This window comes from Elephas maximus, chromosome 10 (genome assembly GCF_024166365.1).
Source record: "Elephas maximus indicus isolate mEleMax1 chromosome 10, mEleMax1 primary haplotype, whole genome shotgun sequence".
Taxonomy (NCBI): Eukaryota; Metazoa; Chordata; class Mammalia; order Proboscidea; family Elephantidae; genus Elephas; species Elephas maximus.
The window spans coordinates 81800173-81819599 of NC_064828.1; the positions used below are offsets into that span (position 1 = coordinate 81800173).

At 45.9% G+C, this 19427-nt stretch overlaps 1 protein-coding gene across 1 annotated transcript in view; it reads left to right on the forward strand.

The window, feature by feature from the left end:
• The window catches only part of GALNT16 (polypeptide N-acetylgalactosaminyltransferase 16), a 112537-nt gene that overhangs the window by 86056 nt on the left and 7054 nt on the right, over positions 1-19427 (forward strand). Inside the window, exons 8-14 of the mRNA XM_049898992.1 lie at positions 3703-3787; positions 4113-4216; positions 9976-10102; positions 11547-11639; positions 13670-13753; positions 18023-18164; positions 18889-19005. Of these exons, the coding sequence (XP_049754949.1) occupies positions 3703-3787; positions 4113-4216; positions 9976-10102; positions 11547-11639; positions 13670-13753; positions 18023-18164; positions 18889-19005 (752 nt within the window). The remainder of the gene's footprint in view (positions 1-3702; positions 3788-4112; positions 4217-9975; positions 10103-11546; positions 11640-13669; positions 13754-18022; positions 18165-18888; positions 19006-19427) is intronic.

Here is a 19427-nt window from a genome sequence, read left to right on the forward strand (position 1 = left end):
TGTTTTGGATATACTGGGTTTAAATATAGTATTAAAATTGCTTCCATCTGTTCTTTTTACTTTTTTGATGTGGCTACTAGAAAATTTAAAATTATATATGGGGCTCATACTTGTTGCTTGCATCATATTTCTTTTTTTTTAATAATTTTTATTCTCCTTTAAGTGAAAGTTTACAAATCAAGTCAGTCTCTCACACAAAAACCCATATACACCTTGCTACACACTCCCAATTACTCTCCCCCTAATGAGACAGCCCGCTTTCTCCCTCCACTCTTTCTTTTCCTGTCCATTTTGCCAGCTTCTAACCCCCTCCACCCTCTCATCTCCCCTCCAGGCAGGAGATGCCAACATAGTCTTAAGTGTCCACCTGATCCAAGAAGCTCACTCCTCACCAGCATCCCTCTCCAACCCATTGTCCGGTCCAATCCCTGTCTGAAGAGTTGGCTTCAGGAGTGGTTCCTGTCCTGGGGAAACAGAAGGTCTGGGGGCCATGACCACTGGGGTCCTTCTAGTCTCAGTCAGACCATTAAGTCTGGTCTTATGAGAATTTGGGATCTGCATCCCACTGCTCTCCAGCTCCCTCAGGGGTTCTCTGTTGTGTTCCCTGTCAGGGCAGTCATTGGTTGTAGCCAGGCACCATCTAGTTCTTCTGGTCTCAGGATGATGTAGTCTCTGGTTCATGTGGCCCTTTCTGTCTCTTGGGCTTGTAATTGCCTTGTGTTCTTGGTGTTCTTCATTCTCCTTTGATCCAGGTGGGTTGAGACCAATTGATGCATCTTAGATGGCTACTTGCTAGCGTTTAAGACCCCAGACGCCACCCTTCAAACTGGGATGCAGAATGTTTTGTTAATAGATTTTATTATGCCAATTGACTTAGATGTCCCCTGAAACCATGGTCCCCAGACCCGTGCCCCTGCTACGCTGGCCTTCGAAGCATTCAGATTATTCAGGAAACTTCTTTGCTTTTGGTTTAGTCCAATTGTGCTGACATCCCCTGTATTGTGTGCTGTCTTTCCCTTCTCCTAAAGTACTTCTTACCTACTATCTAGTAAGTGAATGCCCCTCTCCCACCCTCCCTCCTTCCTCGCCTCGTCACCACGAAAGAATGTTTTCTTCTCAGTTTAAACTGTTTCTCAAGTTCTTATAATAGTGGTCTTATACAATATTTGTCCTTTTGCAGCTGACTAATTTCACTCAGCATAATGCCTTCCAGATTCCTCCATGTTATGAAATATTTCACAGATTCCTTACTGTTCTTTATCAATGCGTAGTATTCCATTGTGTGAACATACCATAATTTATTTATCCATTCATCCGTTGATGGGCATCTTGGTTGCTTCCATCTTTTTGCTATTGTGAACAGTGCTGCAATAAACATAAAAAAAAGAAAAACATGGGTGTGCATATATCTGTTTGTGTAAAGGCTCTTATTTCTCTAGGATATATTCCAAGGAGTGGGATTGCTGGATCGTGTGGCAGGTCTATTTCTAGCTTTTTAAGGAAGCGCCAAATCAATTTCCAAAGTGGTTGTACCATTTTACATTCCCACCAGCAGTGTGTAAGTGTTCCAATCTCTCCACAGCCTCTCCAACATTTATTATTTTGTGTTTTTTGGATTAATGCCAGCCTTGTTGGAGTGAGATGAAATCTCATTGTAGTTTTGATCTGCATTTCTCTAATGGCTAATGATCATGAACATTTCCTCGTATATCTGTTAGCTACCTGAATGTCTTCTTTAGTGAAGTGTCTATTCATATCTTTTGCCCATTTTTTAATTGGGTTATTTGTCTTTTTGTAGTTGAGTTTTTGCAGTATCATCTAGATTTTAGAGATCAGATGCTGATCGGAAATGTCATGGCTAAGAACTTTTTCCCAGTCTGTAGGTAGTCTTTTTACTCTTTTGATGAAGTCTTTGGATGAACATAGGTGTTTTTTTTTTTTTTTTTCCCAGTTATCTAGTTTTTCTTCTACATTCTTTATAATGTTTTCTATACTGTTTATGCCATGTATTAGGGCTCCTAACATTGTCCCTATTTTTTCTTCTATGATCTTTGTCGTTTTAGATTTTATATTTAGGTCTTTGATCCATTTTGTTAGTTTTTGTGCATGGAGTGAGGTATGGGTCTTGTTTCATTTTTTTGCAGATGGATATCCAGTTATGCTAGCACTATGTGTTAAAAAGACTGTCTTTTCCTCATTTAACTGTTTTGGGGCCTTTGTCAAATATCAACTGCTCATATGTGGATGGATTTATGTCTGGATTCTCAATTCCGTTCCATTGGTCCATGTATCCGTTGTTGTACCAGTACCAGGCTGTTTTTACTACTGTGGTGGTATAATAGGTCCTAAAATCAGGTAAAGTAAGGCCTCCTACTTTGTTCTGCTTTTTCAGTAATGCCTTATTTACCTGGGGCCTCTTTCCCTTCCATATGAAATTGGCGATTTGTTTCTCTGTCTCATTAAAGAATGTCCTTGGGACTTGGATCGGAATTGCATTAAATGTATAGATTGCTTTTGGTAGAATAGACATTTTTATAATGTTAAGTCTTCCTTTCCATGAGCAAGGTGTGTTCTTCCACTTGTGTAAGTCTCTTGGTTTCTTGCAGAAGTGTACCGTAGTTTTCTTTGTATAAGTCTTTTACATCTCTGGTAAGATTTATTCCTAAGTATTTTATCTTCTTGGGGGCTACTGTAAATGGCATGGAGCATCATATTTCTTTTGGAAAGCTCTGGTATAAACACAAGAGCTGCAGTGTCCCATAGAGTGAACAATAGCCATATTAGGTTATTTAAATTTAAATTAATTAAAACTAAATTAAAAAGTACAATCCCTTAGTCATCCTAGGCACATTTCAAGTGCCCAGTAGCTAAATAAGGTTTTTGTTCAACTCAGAGTGACCCCATGTGACAGAGTAGGCTGCTCCATAGGGTTTTCTGTAAACTTTATGGGAGCAGATTGCCAGGTCTGTCGTCCCACAGAGCTGCTGGGTGAGTTCGAACTGCCAACCTTTTCGTTAGCAGTTGAGAATTTAACCATCGTGCCGCCAGGGCTCCTTATTAAATAAGGTGAGTGGTTACCATGTTGAAAGGCACAGATGTAGAACATTTTCATCACTGCATAAAGCTCTATTGGAAAGTGCTGCTCTAGAGAATTTGGGGCTGGGAACTAGTGGGCGTAGCGGGTTTCCCATTTGGGGCTTGGACTCCTAATAAATGGACACAGACATTAGTTAGATCCCTGGGTGGGATTCTAAAGGAGCCAGGCATTTCCCCGTTGGGAAATCACCTCAAGGGCTTTGCACCTTGCTGATCTCTCTGCCAGCATTTCATTTCCCCAGGTCTATGCACGGATCCGTCCTTCATTCAGGTCTCTAACTTCACCTCGTCAGAGAGCCTTTCCTGACTACCCTTTCTCAAATAGCATGAGCACTTCTCCTTTATTATTTCTTTTAGCACTTATTACTCCTGACTGACATATTATTCACTTAGTTATGTATCCCTGTTATTTCAGCCTTGCCCATTGGATTGTAAACTCCATGAGGGCAAGGACTTGTCTCATCCTGACAAAACGAGTGGCTACAGGGAGAGTTCAGGATCCTCTGCAACCCGGGACTCTGATCAAGAGGGGTGGTGGAGTGAGGGGAGTCAACAGCCCCATGGGCTCTGCCCTGAGCCCCATCCTCAACCTGCTCTGTCCCTTAGGATTCGACTGGAGCCTACATTTCAAGTGGGAGCAGATCCCTCTTGAGCAGAAGATAAGCCGGACAGACCCGACCAAGCCTATAAGGTCAGGGCTGCTACGGGCACTTCCTTCCTTGGTTCAGAGGCCTGGGTGGTCCCTAGGAGGCCGTATCAGACACCTGGGGCTCCTGAGAGTGCACAGTCTAAGTGCTGACTCTGTTCTGGGCCCTCGAGCCCTGTCACCAGGGACAGAGAGAACAGAGGCCACAGGAACAGTTATGAGGGGCCAGGGAGCTGGCCAGATAGCCTGCCCCAAGGACACTGCAAGCAAGGGGATTCTTGGGCAAATGGCCCTGGGTCTTGGGGCCCTCTAAAGGGGCTCTTTCTGTGTCTGGAGCCCATGCATTGCCTCATTCCTCTCCTGCTCTCAGGACGCCTGTCATAGCTGGAGGAATCTTCGTGATCGACAAGTCCTGGTTTAACCACTTGGGAAAGTACGACGCCCAGATGGACATCTGGGGAGGAGAGAATTTTGGTAAGTTGGGAAATAATACAGTGAAACCTGGAAAAGCCAGAACCTTTGTAATGCAGAAACCTGTCAGAGAAGGAAAACTCAAATATTTTCTACTAAAATAAACAATAGAAAAGTGGTAAGACTGCACCCTGTCAGACATGGAAAAACAAGTTTTTCCCATCAAGGTTCAGCTCTCACAGGCTTCACTGCAGTGATAATAGGTAACCCTGATTGAATACTTTCTATGCATGAGACCCTGTTCTAAGGAATTTACACATATTAACTCATTTAATCCTCCCAAAACCCTAATCCTCACAAGGACCCTAATAAGAATGTAAGTATTGTTATTATAATTAAGTACTATTATTATCTCCACTTTACAGATAAAGAAACTGAGGCACAGAGAGGTTAAGTGATTTGTCCAGAGCCACACAGCTAGTAAGCAAAGGGATTTAGTTGCTCAGGGGGAGCATGTGGCCACGTGTGTGTGGAAGAACACACAGACCGCAACATGGATTGCAGCTTAAACATGTAGCTGCTTCCCTACCCTACTTCCACTTGTTTGCAGAAAGGCTGGGAGGTGGGCAGTAGAGGATGGTGGTTAATGTAAGCAATGGGGTCAGATGGCCTGACTGCACATCTGGATCCTACCACCTACAAGTTCTTTGGTCCTGGGCAAGTGAAAGCCTCTGTAAGCCTCAGTTTCCTTAAGAGGTTGTTAAAAGTACTAAATGAGATAATGAGCGAAAACACATAGCCTGTGCTGGCGGCCATTACCATTACTCATGATTCCATAAGGAACCCCCAAAGACCCAAGAGAGGGAAGGCAGCCACACACACACACACACACACACACACCCTTCTCAGCGTGTCACTCAAGGTCCACATGGCACTATGGAAAGGTCGCAGGATGGGTTGGAGCCTGGACTCCAGTGTGTGATATCTTTGGGTAAGTCAGTCAACCTTGTTGAATCTGTTTCATTTGCAAACTGGGAAGTGAAGAGCATTCATCTCCCAGAGTGGCTGGTGAGGGTCCGGTTCCATAGGTGTGTGTGTCAGCCAGTGCCCTGGCAGGAGACAGACTGCACCCAATGTGTGCACTTTGAGGAGGGTTTACTAGAGGGCCTATTTACATGGTGGTGGCAGGTATAGGGAACCACAAGAGATAGTGTACTACTGGATGGGGCTGGGGACCGCTGGAAAGTGTAGCCACCCCTAGGTCTGAATAAGCTGTGTGGAGAGGGCCCTGACAGGAGCCCTCACAGGAGAGGGCACATACAGCCAGCCTGTGACACCCAGGTACAGGGTGCCAGGGGGATAAATACTCACCCTTGCTCTCTTCCCCCTCTGATCTCCTGCTGGTACCTCCTACTGGCTGAACCTGTCAGCCCAAGGAAAGGAAGCTCAGTGATGCAGCCCCCACAGCAGCCTCCCAGGTACAGAGCAAGGTGGAGAAGGCGGGAGGGAGAGCCCAGAAGGTTCTTTGTGGCCTGTAAAATGCCAAAGCCTGTTCTTGCTGTCACAGTGGACTCAGTGCTTTCCCACTGTTGCCTTTTTCATCCTGCCCAGGTTCTTGTGAAAGAAGTAGGATTGGTAGTATCTCGCCCATTTGACAGATGAGAAAACCGAGTTTCAGTCGGGAGCCTCCGTGTTTTACAGGTGTCTGTAACTCCTTTACCAGAACAGCTTAAGTGTTGTGGGATGTTATCAAAGTCTGTGTTTCTGAGAAGATGTTGGGAGCAGGACACTTTTTCCTCTCTCTGATCAGGAAACAGATAAGCAGTGGGACTTAAGCCAGGCCTGATCCTGACATACAACCTGCCATAGTGGAAATAGGCGTTGGGTTTCCCCCCCTTTGCAACTTACTCTTGGAAACCGTTTCCAGGCAGGCATTTAAAGGCATAAATTCTGGGAACTGGGATGCAATGACCCTTCCATTCCAACTCCCTTTCATGTGTTTTGGGCCTCCGTGACCTCCTTTGTGTCCTAGTCTCAGCCTGAAAGGAGCTTTGGCGAAACCAGTTTCCTGTAAAGACTTGCAGGGCTGGGAAACTAACGGTCTCTCCTTCGCTGCATCCTGAGGCCTTTTCTCAGAGGCCGGGCAGGACTGAGAAACAGTGAATGATCAAATAGCCAACTTCAAACCCTGCCTGAGGCAAGGGTGCCGTGGTTGGGTTACTTGAAAGGTAAACTATGGAGTGGTTCTGGGGAAGGTTTTGTTTCTTATAAGGAATTCTAAGTACTTTCTAGGCTAGCCGTGGTGTTCAGACATTCAGCTGCTGGGACCAGTTTTGAGCTGTGAGGCTTCCGCCACTGGTGGGTTTGAGCCTTTCATTTTATTCCTTTGTTGAAGAAAAGAGATGCCCAAACTGAAACTCACTCCTGTGTCCCCCAAGAGATCCAAACCCAGGAGCCCAAAAGCCAGCTTGAGCGGGGTGGCAAGTGTGAAAACCTTGGGTTTCACATTAAGGACCCATTTATTTTTTTAATTGAGGTGAAATTCACATAACATAAAATCAGTCATTTTAAAGGGTACAATTCAGTGGCATTTAGTACATTCGTATTGTTGTGCAACCACCACCTCTATGTACTTCCAACGCGTTTTCATCGCCCCCAGAAGAAAACTCTACAGCCAATAAGCAGTTACTCCCTGTTCCCCTTCCCCACAGCCCCTGGCAACTGTCGATCTGTTTTCTGTCTCCATGGATTTACCTATCCTGTTATTTCATATAAATGGAATCACATTATGTGATCTTTTGTGTCTGGCGTCTTTCACTTAGCATAAGGCTTTCAAGGTGCACCCACATTATAGCAGGCATCAGTGCTTCATTCCTTCTTATGGCTGAATGATTTTCCGTTGTATGTATATACCACATTTTATTTATGCATTCATCAGTTGGCAGACGTTTGGGTTATTTCCATCTTTTGATTAATGTGAATAGTGCTGCCATGAATATCCATGTACACGAATTTGTCTGCACACTTGTTTTCAATTCTCTGGGAAATATACCTAGGAATGGAGTTGCTGGGTCATGTGATAATTCCGTTTAACTTTTTGAAGGAACCATCAAACTGCTTTCCACAGCGGCTACACCATGTTACATTCTCACCAGCAGTGTATGAGGGTTCCCGTTTCTCCACATCCTCTCCAATACTTGTTATTTTCCTTTTTTTTTTTTAATTGTAGCCATCTTGGTAGGTGTGAAGTGTTATCTTATTGTGGTTTTGATTTGCATTTCCCTATTTTTTTTTTTCAATGCAAATAAATGACTAATGATGTTGAGCATCTTTTCATGTGTTTGCTGGCCATTTGTATATCTTCCTTGGAGACATGTTCAAATCGTTAGCCCATTCTTAATTGAGTCGTTGGTCTTTAGGGATCCTTTTAAAAACATGGATCACATCACTTGATCACAGCTCAAAATTGCAAGGGCTCCGGTGTCACTCAGAGCAAAAGCCAAAGTCCTACCACTGGCCACTAGGCCCTATACCTTCTGCCCACACCCTCCACCCTTCAAAAGACAGACCCCATTAACTCTGCCCTCCTCTCCTATTTCTCCCACCCACCTCACCCCACCCACACTGGCCTCCTTGCTGCTCCTTAAACTTGCCAGCCATGCTGTCACCTCCGAGTCTTTGCCCTTGCAGATACCTGTTTCTGGAAAGCTCTTTCCCTGATAGCCACAGGGCTAGTTCCCTCACCTTCAGGTCTTAGCTTAAGTGCCCCCTTTTCAGTGAGAATTGCCCTAGTCAGCCTAATTAACATTGCAGTCTCCCCCACCCCACTGGCCCTCTTCAGCCCGTTGTTGTGCTTAACTTTTCTCTACTGCACTCATCACCATCTGATTTACTATGTATCTTACTCATTTTCTTGTTTCTTATTGTATTGAGTTCCTGCCTTCTCCCACTAGAGTATAAGGGTTTCTAGAACAGTGTGTGACATCTAATAGGCGCTCAGTGAAAATCTGCTGAAGGAGCTAAAGAATCTGATTCAAACGGTGTGGCTTGCTGGACAAAGTCTGAACTTTACATTGCAATTCTGCAATTGAGTATTTGGGTGATCTTGAAGAGATTATTTAACACCTTTGAGCTTCACAGTCCATAATACTGACTTTACATGGTTCCTGTGAGAATTAAATTAGATGTCGTATGTAAAGGGATGGCGTGTAGTGTCAGTACCAGTTGCTGTTCAGACAACTATGACTCATGGTGACCCCAAGTGTATCAGAGTAGAACTGTGCTCTGTAAGGTTTTTGATGGCTGGTTTTTCTGAAGTAGATCAAGGTGCCTCTGGGTGGACTCATTTCTCTAAATTTTCAGTTGGCTGCCAAGGGCATTAACGGTTTACACCACCTAGGAATTCTGGTACATAGTAAGTGCTCAGTAAATGGGTGCAGGTAATAGTTACAGCTATTGTTGTTGCCATTGTTGACAATGATAACAATGATAATAGTTAATAACAGCATGGAAAATATGAGCCAAGTGGGATGAAGTGATTTAGTTAGCATTACAAAGTTAGTCTGGTAGAAATGGGACCAGAATGAAGATCTTCTGTCCCCTAGGTCTGTACCCACTTCTAAGGCCAGCTGCAGACCTCTGGCGTGGAGAAGGGACAGAGCCCTGGCAGGTGGTGGGCAAACTAGGGAAACCCACTAATATAGTCTGTTTGTGGATTTGATATGCTGAATGTTCAGCCCTGGCTCCTGAACCACATCCACCTGGTGCACAAGGCTGGCCAGAGGTGGGCCTTATCCTGCCTCCTTCCCTCCCCGCTTTGCATGTCAGTGGGAGAGCACTGACCAGCAATGCCAGGCAAGAGGCCCCAGACCTGGTCCGGATCATGAGTGTACCTGGGGCTAGAAGAAGCCAACTGGGGGGTGGGCAGAGGGACCAAGGCTGAAACTCATAAAAGAATTTTTTTTTTTTTAATTAAAAAAAAAAAAAAGAGCGAGGGTGGGTTATAGAGTTTCTGGGACAGGAAGGAGGTGTTTTAAAGTCACAGAGTGCCCAACTCTAGGGTTAAAATGAAAGAAAATTGGAAATGAAAAGAGATTATGTGAGGTTCAGCCAGCTGTCAAGGTGGGCCCTTGCCAGAAATGGTGGCCGGTGGGTGGAGAACGGAGTGAGTAATTTGCGATGGCCCCTTCTGGGAAGCAGAATGGCCACTTCTTGCATCTCCTGATACTACCAGGGGCCCCAGGAATCTGCAAAAGCTCTTTCAGCTCGACTACCACCGTCCAAAGGAAGTGTATCTGAAGAGAACAAGCAGGTAGCCTGTAAATGGAGAGCACCTGGGCCAAGAGGGAGGCCTGGTGCCAGCCGGAAAGAGGCCAGCTGGAGCAGTCTGTGGCTTGATTGGTAGTTTTCCAACCTCGTAGGCACCCAGAGTTGGCTGGCAAGTAGATGTGTCTTCCTTAGCTCATGTCTGGTGGGGCTTTCCGGGCAGAGACTGGAAATGATGCTGCTGTTTGGTTCAGTTTTCCTTTAACTCATGGTCCTGATGTTCGCTCAGAGCTTTTCTCACTGCTCTCCCAGGGCTCAAATGTGGGGAGTGTATGTGGGGTGGGAGTGGGGGGCTCATGCACACACACATGCGCGGGGTGAGCAGTCAGGAGCATGTGCAAGGAGTGAGTGTTCACCATTTAAACAGGCCCAGAAGCTCCAACCCCATCGTGTCTCCAATGAAATGCCAAAAAGAGAAGTCCACTCCTTCCCACTTTCATTCTGTGGGGACTTGCCAAGGGGCATCTTCTAGTCCTGACAGCTGCCATCTCCTGCAGAACTCTCTTTCAGGGTGTGGATGTGCGGTGGGAGCTTGGAGATTGTCCCCTGTAGCCGGGTGGGCCACGTCTTCAGGAAACGGCACCCCTACAACTTCCCTGAGGGCAATGCCCTCACCTACATCAGGTAGGTCCTAGTGGAACGAGCATGGGATTAGGAGCCAGGCCTCCTATGTTTTAGAGCCTAGCTCTGCCAGTTACTCACTATGTGACTTTGGGCAGCGACTCCCCGTCTCTGGGCCTCAGTTTCCCCCTCCCAGGTCTGGAATTTCAGGTACTTTTAGGGGTAGAAGGATGAAGGTGGGAATACTGCCACTAGGTCTGTCTTGACTTTGTCCATGAGAGCCTTGGGAAACTGGCCAAATGACTGACTGATTACTGGCCTCCACTTGTTGATACCCAAGTACTGGTCATGGGTGCCAGTGTCCCAACCCTGACTTAAGAAAATACTTGCATCTGCCTACCCATGTCCCACTGTCTTAAGAAGAAGTGAGGGGGTCTTGGCAGACCACCCCAAGACATACTCTCCTGATGGAGGTGGTGAGAGGTGGATGGGAGGAGTTGTAATGAGCATCCCCTCCTCATCAGGATGATTCTGATCCTGGTGAGGTCTGTGCTTATGTGTGTAGAGTGAGGAGCAGCAGCTACCCACGTCTAGCTAACTAAGTGACCTACTGTTTTGTTTGGCTTCCCATTGCACCCCATTTTTATGCTGCTGAGCCGATCCCGACTCATAGCGACCCTACAGGACAGAGCAGAACTGCCCCATAGAGCTTTCAGGGAGCGCCTGGCGGATTTGAACTGCTGACCCTTTGGTTAGCAGCTGTAGCACTTAACCACTGCACCACCAGGGTTTCCATTACATATATAGACACCCACATATCAGTATATATATATTACATATTATGTTTTTACTCCTTATACTATGTATAAAGAAAAAAGGAAAAGTCTCCGTTACCCAGCCTTATGTTACCCAGCCTTATCCTTATGTATCCCACTTGTCTCTCCAGAAATAACTACTGCAAATAGATTGCCGCTAATCATGCCAAGCCTTTCAATTCATTTTCATATATATTTTATAGAGAGACACACAAATTTTATATAAATGGAGTCATGCTATATGTTTTTTCTGCAGCATGCTGCTTTTACATTCAACACTATGTATCCTTCCATGTCAGTACATACTAACCATGGCATCCTTTTTCAAGGCTGCCTAGTACTCCAAAATGTAGAAGTAGTTAATCACTCTCCTACTGACAGGCATTTACGTTGTCTCCAATGTTTTGTTAAACAAGAATTCTTGTACATGTCCTTTGCACTTAGATGTGGGTATTTTCTTCGACTAGATTTCTAGGAGTAGAGAGTCAAAGAATATACATACCTACAAAGATAATAGGTATAGACAGGCTGTCCTCCAAAGAGACCGTGCTAATTTATACGACTCCAAACCAGTATAGTTTTGCATATGCTCATGAGATTCTCCTTGCCTTGTACTGTACAAAGCTAATCTTCATCTTGACTCTGTTGACTACTCCCTGGTGACTTTGTTTTGCTCTTTCCTCTGCTTTTAGGAATACCAAGCGCACTGCAGAGGTGTGGATGGATGAATACAAGCAGTACTATTATGAGGCCAGGCCCTCGGCCATAGGGAAGGCCTTTGGCAGGTAGTTCCCCTCCTGCTCCTTTGTTGGCCTCCTCTCACCCATGTTGGCACAATCTTAGCGCAATACAAAATGGTGTCTCCATCAGGGAACCACTCACAATCTCTTTGTGACTGAGCTCCCACCCTGGTGGGCTCCTCTGGGCCCTGGTAGGGTATAAAACACAGAGACAAGACCCTGGTCCTTAAGGGGTATGTGACCTCATGGGGAAAATGAAGAGGAAACCTCGCTGATGAAAGACTTCCCCAGTCCAAGCTTTCTACAGAAAAAGGGGCATCTGTGGGAGTAGGAGTACTGGAAAACCTGGTGGCGTAGTGGTTAAGAGCTACGGCTGCAAACCAAAAGGTCGGCAGTTCCAATCCACCAGGCGCTCCTTGGAAATTCTATGGGGCAGTTCTACTCTGCCCGATAGGGTCACTATGAGTTGGAATTGACTTGATGGCAAGGGGTTTGATTTCAGTGGGAGTGCTCAGGGAAGGGCTGTCTGAGGAAAGCACTGGAGGTTTTGCCACTACCCTATTGTTCAAAGTCTGACTGTGATCTGTTAGCTTGTTTTCCTGCCATGGACTACAGTCTAGTTAAGCATTCCCAAGCTGCAGATGGGTTGTGAAATCAATTTAGTGGGCCATGACCAATATTAAAGAGAGAGAGAGAGAAATTGTACACTATAGATTAGATTAGTACAGAACAGGATAGAAAATAGCAGAGTTGATTGCAGTTAAGGGTAAGTATTGTTTTGTGAAAATCCTATTTCAGGTGTGTGTGTGTGTACCGATATATGTACGTGGTGTATACTAGATCACAATGAAGATGTATTTATTTTTTCTTAAGATTGTGGTCTAAAAAGTTTGAAAAACATTATTAATGATTATAAATGAATCCTCTGTTTATTTATATCTATCCCTTTTAATAAAAAGAGTTAGATCACCAGATATTTCTTTTAGTGAGGAATTAGCAATTATTGAGGCCCTACCCATGCCAGCTCCTATGCCAGGCTCTTCGTATTCCTTAATTCATCTGATTCTTACAAAAGCCTTAGGAGGTAGGTGATCATGTCCCCAGTTTCCTGGAGGAGAAACCAAGGCTCAGAGAAGTGGTGATGGGGGTCATTACGGTCAGTGTAGGTGAGCAAGGTGAGGGGATGGAACTGCATCTGTGCTGGTCCCAAGGACACATCAGCTTGTTCTTGTGAAATTCCTGAAAGATGTTTAAATCTTCCTTTTCTTATTGTTAGAACCCTTTCTTCTAAAGTGGATGCAGGAAAAGAATACTTCTGGTTAATTAAGGCTCTGCTCCCTCTATATATATAAGAGCCAATTTATGGTATGCTAGCTGAGATCTCAGGGGGCAGTGGCGGCTCAGTGGTACAATGCTCACCTTCCATGCAGGCGACCACGGTTGATTCCAGGCCAGGGCACCTCAAGTGCAGCCACCACCTGCCTTTCAGTGCAGGCTTGTGTGTTGCTATGACGCTGAACAGGTTTCAGTGGAGCTTCCAGACCAAGACAGACTAGGAGAAAGACTTGGCAATCTACTTCCAAAGATCAGCCAATGGAAACCCTATAGATCACAACCATCCCGTCAGCAATCCATCATGAGGCTGGCACAGGACCAGGCAGTGTTAGGATCGTTGTGCAGGAGGTTGCCCTGAGCCGGGCCAACTTCATGGCTGTTAACAACTGAGGTCTCAAGGAGTACGATGCCAGGAGTAAAACATGGTCCCGGTGAGCTGGGTTCATCATGAAAGGTTAACTCTGAACAGGACTCTGAGGAGAAAAAAACGAGGAATGGCCATGAGACCGGGGGTGAGCTTGTAGATCAGATACTGACATAAGGCAAGTGGCCAAGGCCAGACAGGACAGGCCCCTGGTCCTTGTCTGCGGAAGCAGGCGGGAAGAGGAAGCCGACCTGCAGGGCCCTCAGGGCTGTTCCCGGCCACAGGCCCGAGGAGGGGCCTCTGCTGTCCTCTCTGCGGCTTCCTCCCCGAAGCCCCTGCCAGGGGTCCAAAACCTGAGGCTTGCCTTCTCCTTCAGTGTGGCTACGCGGATTGAGCAGCGGAAGAAGATGAACTGCAAGTCGTTCCGCTGGTACCTGGAGAACGTCTACCCAGAACTCACGTGAGTGCAGCCTTGTGCGTCTGACCTGGTGGGCTGGGGGGTTATGGCAGCGGCGTCTTGGGGGACCACCACCAACCTTAGACCTCCCATCCCAGACCGTCCGGCACTTTCTGGCTGCTGGTGTTTATCTTCACGTGAAGGCTCTGGGGGATCCGAGAGGGTATTACCAAGAGTTATAAATTAGGAATGGTAGGTGCTGAATTTTTAACAGACTGGGTCTTAAAGGTAGAAGCAGACATTGTCCCCTGAGGAAACCAACACTGCGTTCTGTAGCAAAGGGCACAGAAACAGTCATCCCCTTTGACCCTGTTCTTTCCCTTCTGGGAATTTATCCCAAGAAAATAAAGCAACCAGAGCAAAAAGCTGTTGGCAAGTAGATATTTATTGCAGCCTTTTCTGCTGCTGCGGAAAAAAAAAAGAGAAACAAGTAACAATAAGGCTGGGTTTAGTGAATCTCCATGCATCAACTTAAACAAATATTATGCAGCCATTAATATTATAATCATAAAAACTGTGAAAAAACATGGGCAAATGTTTGCTGTAGCAGATGAGGAAGGAAAATGCAAGTGGTGTGTACACTAGGGTTGTAGTTACGTGTAGATGCCTGTACATTCTAAACAGGACCGTGCTTAAGAAGCAGTAATGGCTGGGGGCGGGGTAGGGGAGATTGTTTTTTGTCTTATTTTAAAATCCTTTCCAGTGTCTTGGTTTCTTCCACATGGCTCATTACCTCACCTCCTTCAGGTCTTGACTCAGATGTTCCCTTCTCAGGGAGACTTGCCCTGACCACTGCAAATCTGCAGCACCGTCACCCTCCCCAGCACTCCCTGCTTTATTTTTCTCTGTAGTCCTTATCACCATCTGGCTTACTCTATATTTGGCCGGTTACTGGTTACTTTTGTTGTCTGTCTCTCCCTACTTGACCATAAACTCCATAAGGGTGGAGGCTTTTATCTGTTTAGTTCACTGCTTTATTTCTAGCATCTAGACTGTGCCTGTCACAAAGTAGGCACTCAAATGTTACTGAACGAACAAATTGCATAATCAATATGCCGAAATCCTGTCTTTGATATTAGTGTTCTCCCTTCTACAGCAGTCACCTTGGGAAACTGAGGGCATTCCACCTCAGCCAGCTTTCTCTCAAGGATGCTGCCGTGGCTTTCCAGAACATTCCTTCTCTTTCAGAGTTGCCCTCACAGCTCACAAAGCCTCAAAGAAGGCACATCTTTGTCCTTTGAGGACAGACTTGATTTTTGAAAAGCAGCCATAGTTAAGTGTAGCCGAGCCCAGTGAATAAGCTAAAACAACAACCATGCTGTGCAGGTCAGACAAAATAATATAATTCTAGGGCCTTAATGATACGTGGCACTAAAGTAACAAGACTAAACTGACTCTGGGAGCAATTTCCAAAGAACTCCAAAACGGTTTGAGTAATGGCAGCATCCTTAAAGAAAGTTGGCAACCTGGATAACCCCAGCTCCCTAGGCAATAGCTGTAAAGAGAGGAAGATTAATTTTTATAAAAAATGTAATAAATGAATAAGAATTTCCTGAAATGACTACTTTTAAGGGAACAGTACTCATTCAGATGTGTTATTTTTTTGAGACACTGGGGCAAAAAGAAGAGTCATTTCTTTACATTCTGACAGAGTTTTAACAACATTTGAATGGAGTCCATAGACTCTAGGCCTAGGGGATGGTAACTGGGGGAGTGGGGAGCCTGTGGGAAGCGTCACGGAGGCCTGGGGATATGTCTTGCTCACCACACCCCAGTTCCACATACACAGTGTCCCACTGCATCACCTGAGGACCAAGAGGAGGAAGTATTTTATAGCTACCAGAGACACAGATTAATCACAAAACAGGAGAATGGAGGAAACCAGCTATGTTAACTGGGGAATAGAAGTCCGTCCTGTCACTGTGTAAAAGTTAACAAAATGTTTTTTTTTCTTGAGATAGAAACCCCACAACCAGATTTTATTAGATGGCTCACACTCAGCCAACTCAGTCATGTTCTGCCTCGATTCTCAGGCGGGGTGCCAGGAGTGGATCAGCTTGTTGATTAGAAAGGAGATCTCTGGATGCAAATGATATCAACTTTCTTCCAAACAGGGAATCCTAATAGTTGTCCACACTTGCAGATGGTCAGTGGGGAAACTCTTTGAGGAGGCTGAAGGAAGAGGCCTTCGTTTTCCTAGGCCAGCCTGCGACCCTGCAGAGCTCTGCTTCTTATCAAGGTCAGAGTTCTGCAGCTGGCCTCCACAACTGTTAATTTGTTCCTTTTTGTTAGGACTGCCAGGAACAGTTGTGCAGGCTGTGCATTGCACAACCACACTACTGTCTTCGAGGGTGCTGGTCACACAGCAGATGTTGTATGTTTATTACAACAATTCCTGGAAGATGGCAGTATACTCCTTCTAACAAAACCAGTGTATTCTAACAGATGGAAGTAGAGTGTCTTGAGGAAGGGGCACCTATTGCTATTTCTACAAAGGCATCGTAAGGGCTAATGGCAGCCCTGCCTGGAGGAAATCCATAGATCTTGCCTGTTGCTCTGATCTTGAACAAGTTTTAGCAGAACTTGTAGACTAAGGCAGACTAGGAAGAAAGGCCTGGCAATCTACTTCCAAAAATCAGCCAATGAAAACCCTATGGATCACAATGGTCTGATCCACAACCAATCATGGGAATGGTGCAGGACTGGGCAGGGATTTGCTTTCTTGTGTATGAGGTCACCATGAGCTGAGGGCCAACTCCATGGCAGCTAACAACAACAAGACAATGTTTCTTATGTCATCGTGTGTACGCATCTAAGCATATTTTCCTGTGCATATAAAGTGTTTTAATAATATATACTATTTTGAAACATGACTGTTGTGCTTCTCGGTATGTTGTGAACATTTTCTCACATTACTAGATATCCTTCCACAGTCTTTTTTTTTTCTAAATTTTGTTTATTTATTTTGTTGCTGTTGAGAATATACACAGCAGGCCATACACCAATTCAGCAGTTTGTACATGTACAGTTCAGTGACATTGATTACATTCTTTGAGTTGTGCAACCATTCTCACCCTCCTTTTCTGAGTTGTTCCTCCCGCACTAACACGAACTCACTGCTTCCTAAGAGTCCTATCTAATCTTTTGAGTTGTTGTTGTCAATTCGATCCCGTATAGATAGATCTTGAAAGAACACAATGCTCAAGCAGATTTCTTTTACTGGTTAAGCTAAACTATTGTTCGGTTTTAAGAAGACTTCAGGGTATATTTTTGGTTTAAGGTTTAAAGATTATCTCAGGGCAATAGTTTCGAGGGTTTATCCAGCCTCCATGGCTCCAGAAAGTCTAGAGTCCAAGAGAATTTGAAATTCTGTTCTGCATTTTCCCCTTTTGATCAGGATTCTTCTGTGGAATCGTTGACCACAGTCATTCCTAATGGCTGTGGAGTTTTCCATCCTATATATGAATTAGAATTCGCTTTAGCCCGTCCCCTATTGTTGGATATCTAAGAATTTCTAGTTTTCAGTGTAATCAGCCACACTGAGGGAAATATTTTTTAACTGAAATCCCTGCATACATCTGAAACTATTTCCCTAGGATAATACATTCTCAGAAGTGAGATTATTAGGTCAAAAGTGTGCACATTTTTAAGGCCCTCAATACATAATACCACGTTGCTCTCCATTAAGCTTGGGCCAATTTATGCCCTCAACAACAGGGCATAAGTAGATCCATTCCCACAGCAATTGCCAACACTGGGCATTGTCATAAAAAAGAAAAGGAAAAAAAGTGCATATATATGTGTATATGAACACATTTATGGTAAGCAGTGGTAACTAATTTGCATTCGATCATTGGTGAGATTGGACATGCCGCCGTATTTATGTGTTTTAAATTGCCTCTTCAAAGCAACCCCTTCCCTGTCATTTTGACACTGGTTGTTGAGCCCACATTTAGGCCCCAGCCTCTCCCTAGGCTCTCCTCTTTCTGGACTGAGGAGCCCGGTGTTCTGGCTGGAGCTCTCTACCCCAGGGGCCTCTGTGTCTCTGGACCTGGCCTGGAGGAGCTGCTTAGAAGGTCCCATTGAGGAAGGAGGCCCAGTCTTCCTGTTCCCTTACTGTCCTCTGCTCACCTCCTCTTCGGCCCCACAGGGCCCCTTTCCACCGAGCCCTCGGTGCCCTGGGAGCTGGCGGATGTTGCCCTTTAGCAGAGTGTGTGGGTAGGCCCAGGGGGGTGGGCAGAGGACCACCCTGACTGCTGCCTTTTCTCTCAGTGTCCCGGAGAAGGAAGTGCTCCCTGGCACCATAAAGCAGGGTGTTAATTGCTTAGAATCCCAGGGCCAGGACACAGCTGGTGACACCCTGCTTGGAATGGGGATTTGCAGAGGGTCTGCCAAGAACCCCGTTGCGGCCCAGGTAAGCAGCTGTGGACCTCTGGTTGGGACTGGGAGTGGGAGGAGCCGGTGGCGTTGTCCAGGAGTGGGGTGAGGGGCTTCCCTCTGCTCATTCTCATCCTCTCTGTCTATACCCTCCATAAACCCACTTTCCCGGGGCCCTGCAAGTTGTTGCCTCTCACTCTGTGCCTTGGGTCTGCTCCTGCCACATTCTCACCCCCTTTCCAGCCTGTGCCCCACCCACTTTCTTCTTGAAGAGAGAAAAATGCTGTCCAGACGGTACTCAGCTCTCTCCTGGGATGCAGCTTGCACGCCAGGCAGCAGGGCGTCCTGGACTGTGTGCGTGCAATGCACTGGGTGCACACAGGGGCAGCATATGAGTGTCCGTGGTCCACATCAAAGCCAGAGCCGGTCATGGAGACCCCCAACCTCGTCCAGCTCCATGGCTGTCCTGGTCCCATGTCCACTCTTTTTCTCCCAGCCTCCACCATCCTTTGGTGCCTCTTCTATTTCCCTCCAGCCAGTACCAGTTCACCTACACGCCCCGCCCCCACAATATTTTATTATGAAAAATTCCAAACATACAGAAAAGTTGAAAGAGTTGTACACTGAATACCCATACGCCCACCCCTAGCTTCTATCCCTGTTAGCAGTATGCTGTATTTGCTTTATCCCCTATCTGTCCAATTATCCCTCCACTGTTGATCTTGCTTTGTGACTCAGGCTTTCTGGTCCCTGTCTTGCAGGAGTGGCTGTTCAGTGACCATCTCATCCAGCAGCAGGGCAAGTGCCTGGCTGCTGCCTTCCCCTCCCCTGGGGCCCTGGTCGCACTGCAGGCATGCAACTCGAAAGAAGGCAGTCAGGTAAGCTTCCTCACTCTGATGGATACATTGCAGCCCTGGGCCCTGGGGACAGAACAGCCAGCAGCCCCAGGTCGAGACAGACTCAGATAGCTCTCCAAAGAGTATCTGTGGGAGCCTAAGTCAACATATGTCGCTGTTAGTTGCTTCTGAGTCCATTCCGGCTCATGGCAACCCCATGTGTGTCAGAGTAGAGCTATGCTCCACAGGGTTTTTAATGGCTGATTTTGGAAATAGCTTGCCATGCCTTTCTTCCAGGTGCTTCTGGGTGGACTTGAACCTCCAACCTTTTGGTTAGCATTCGAGCACATTAACCATGTACCCAGAGCCTATGCTAACAGTTTTACATAGATCATCTCACCTAGTCATCCCAGCAACCCAGGGACATGCGTCCTAGTAATATTCCCATTTTATAGGTGAGTTTT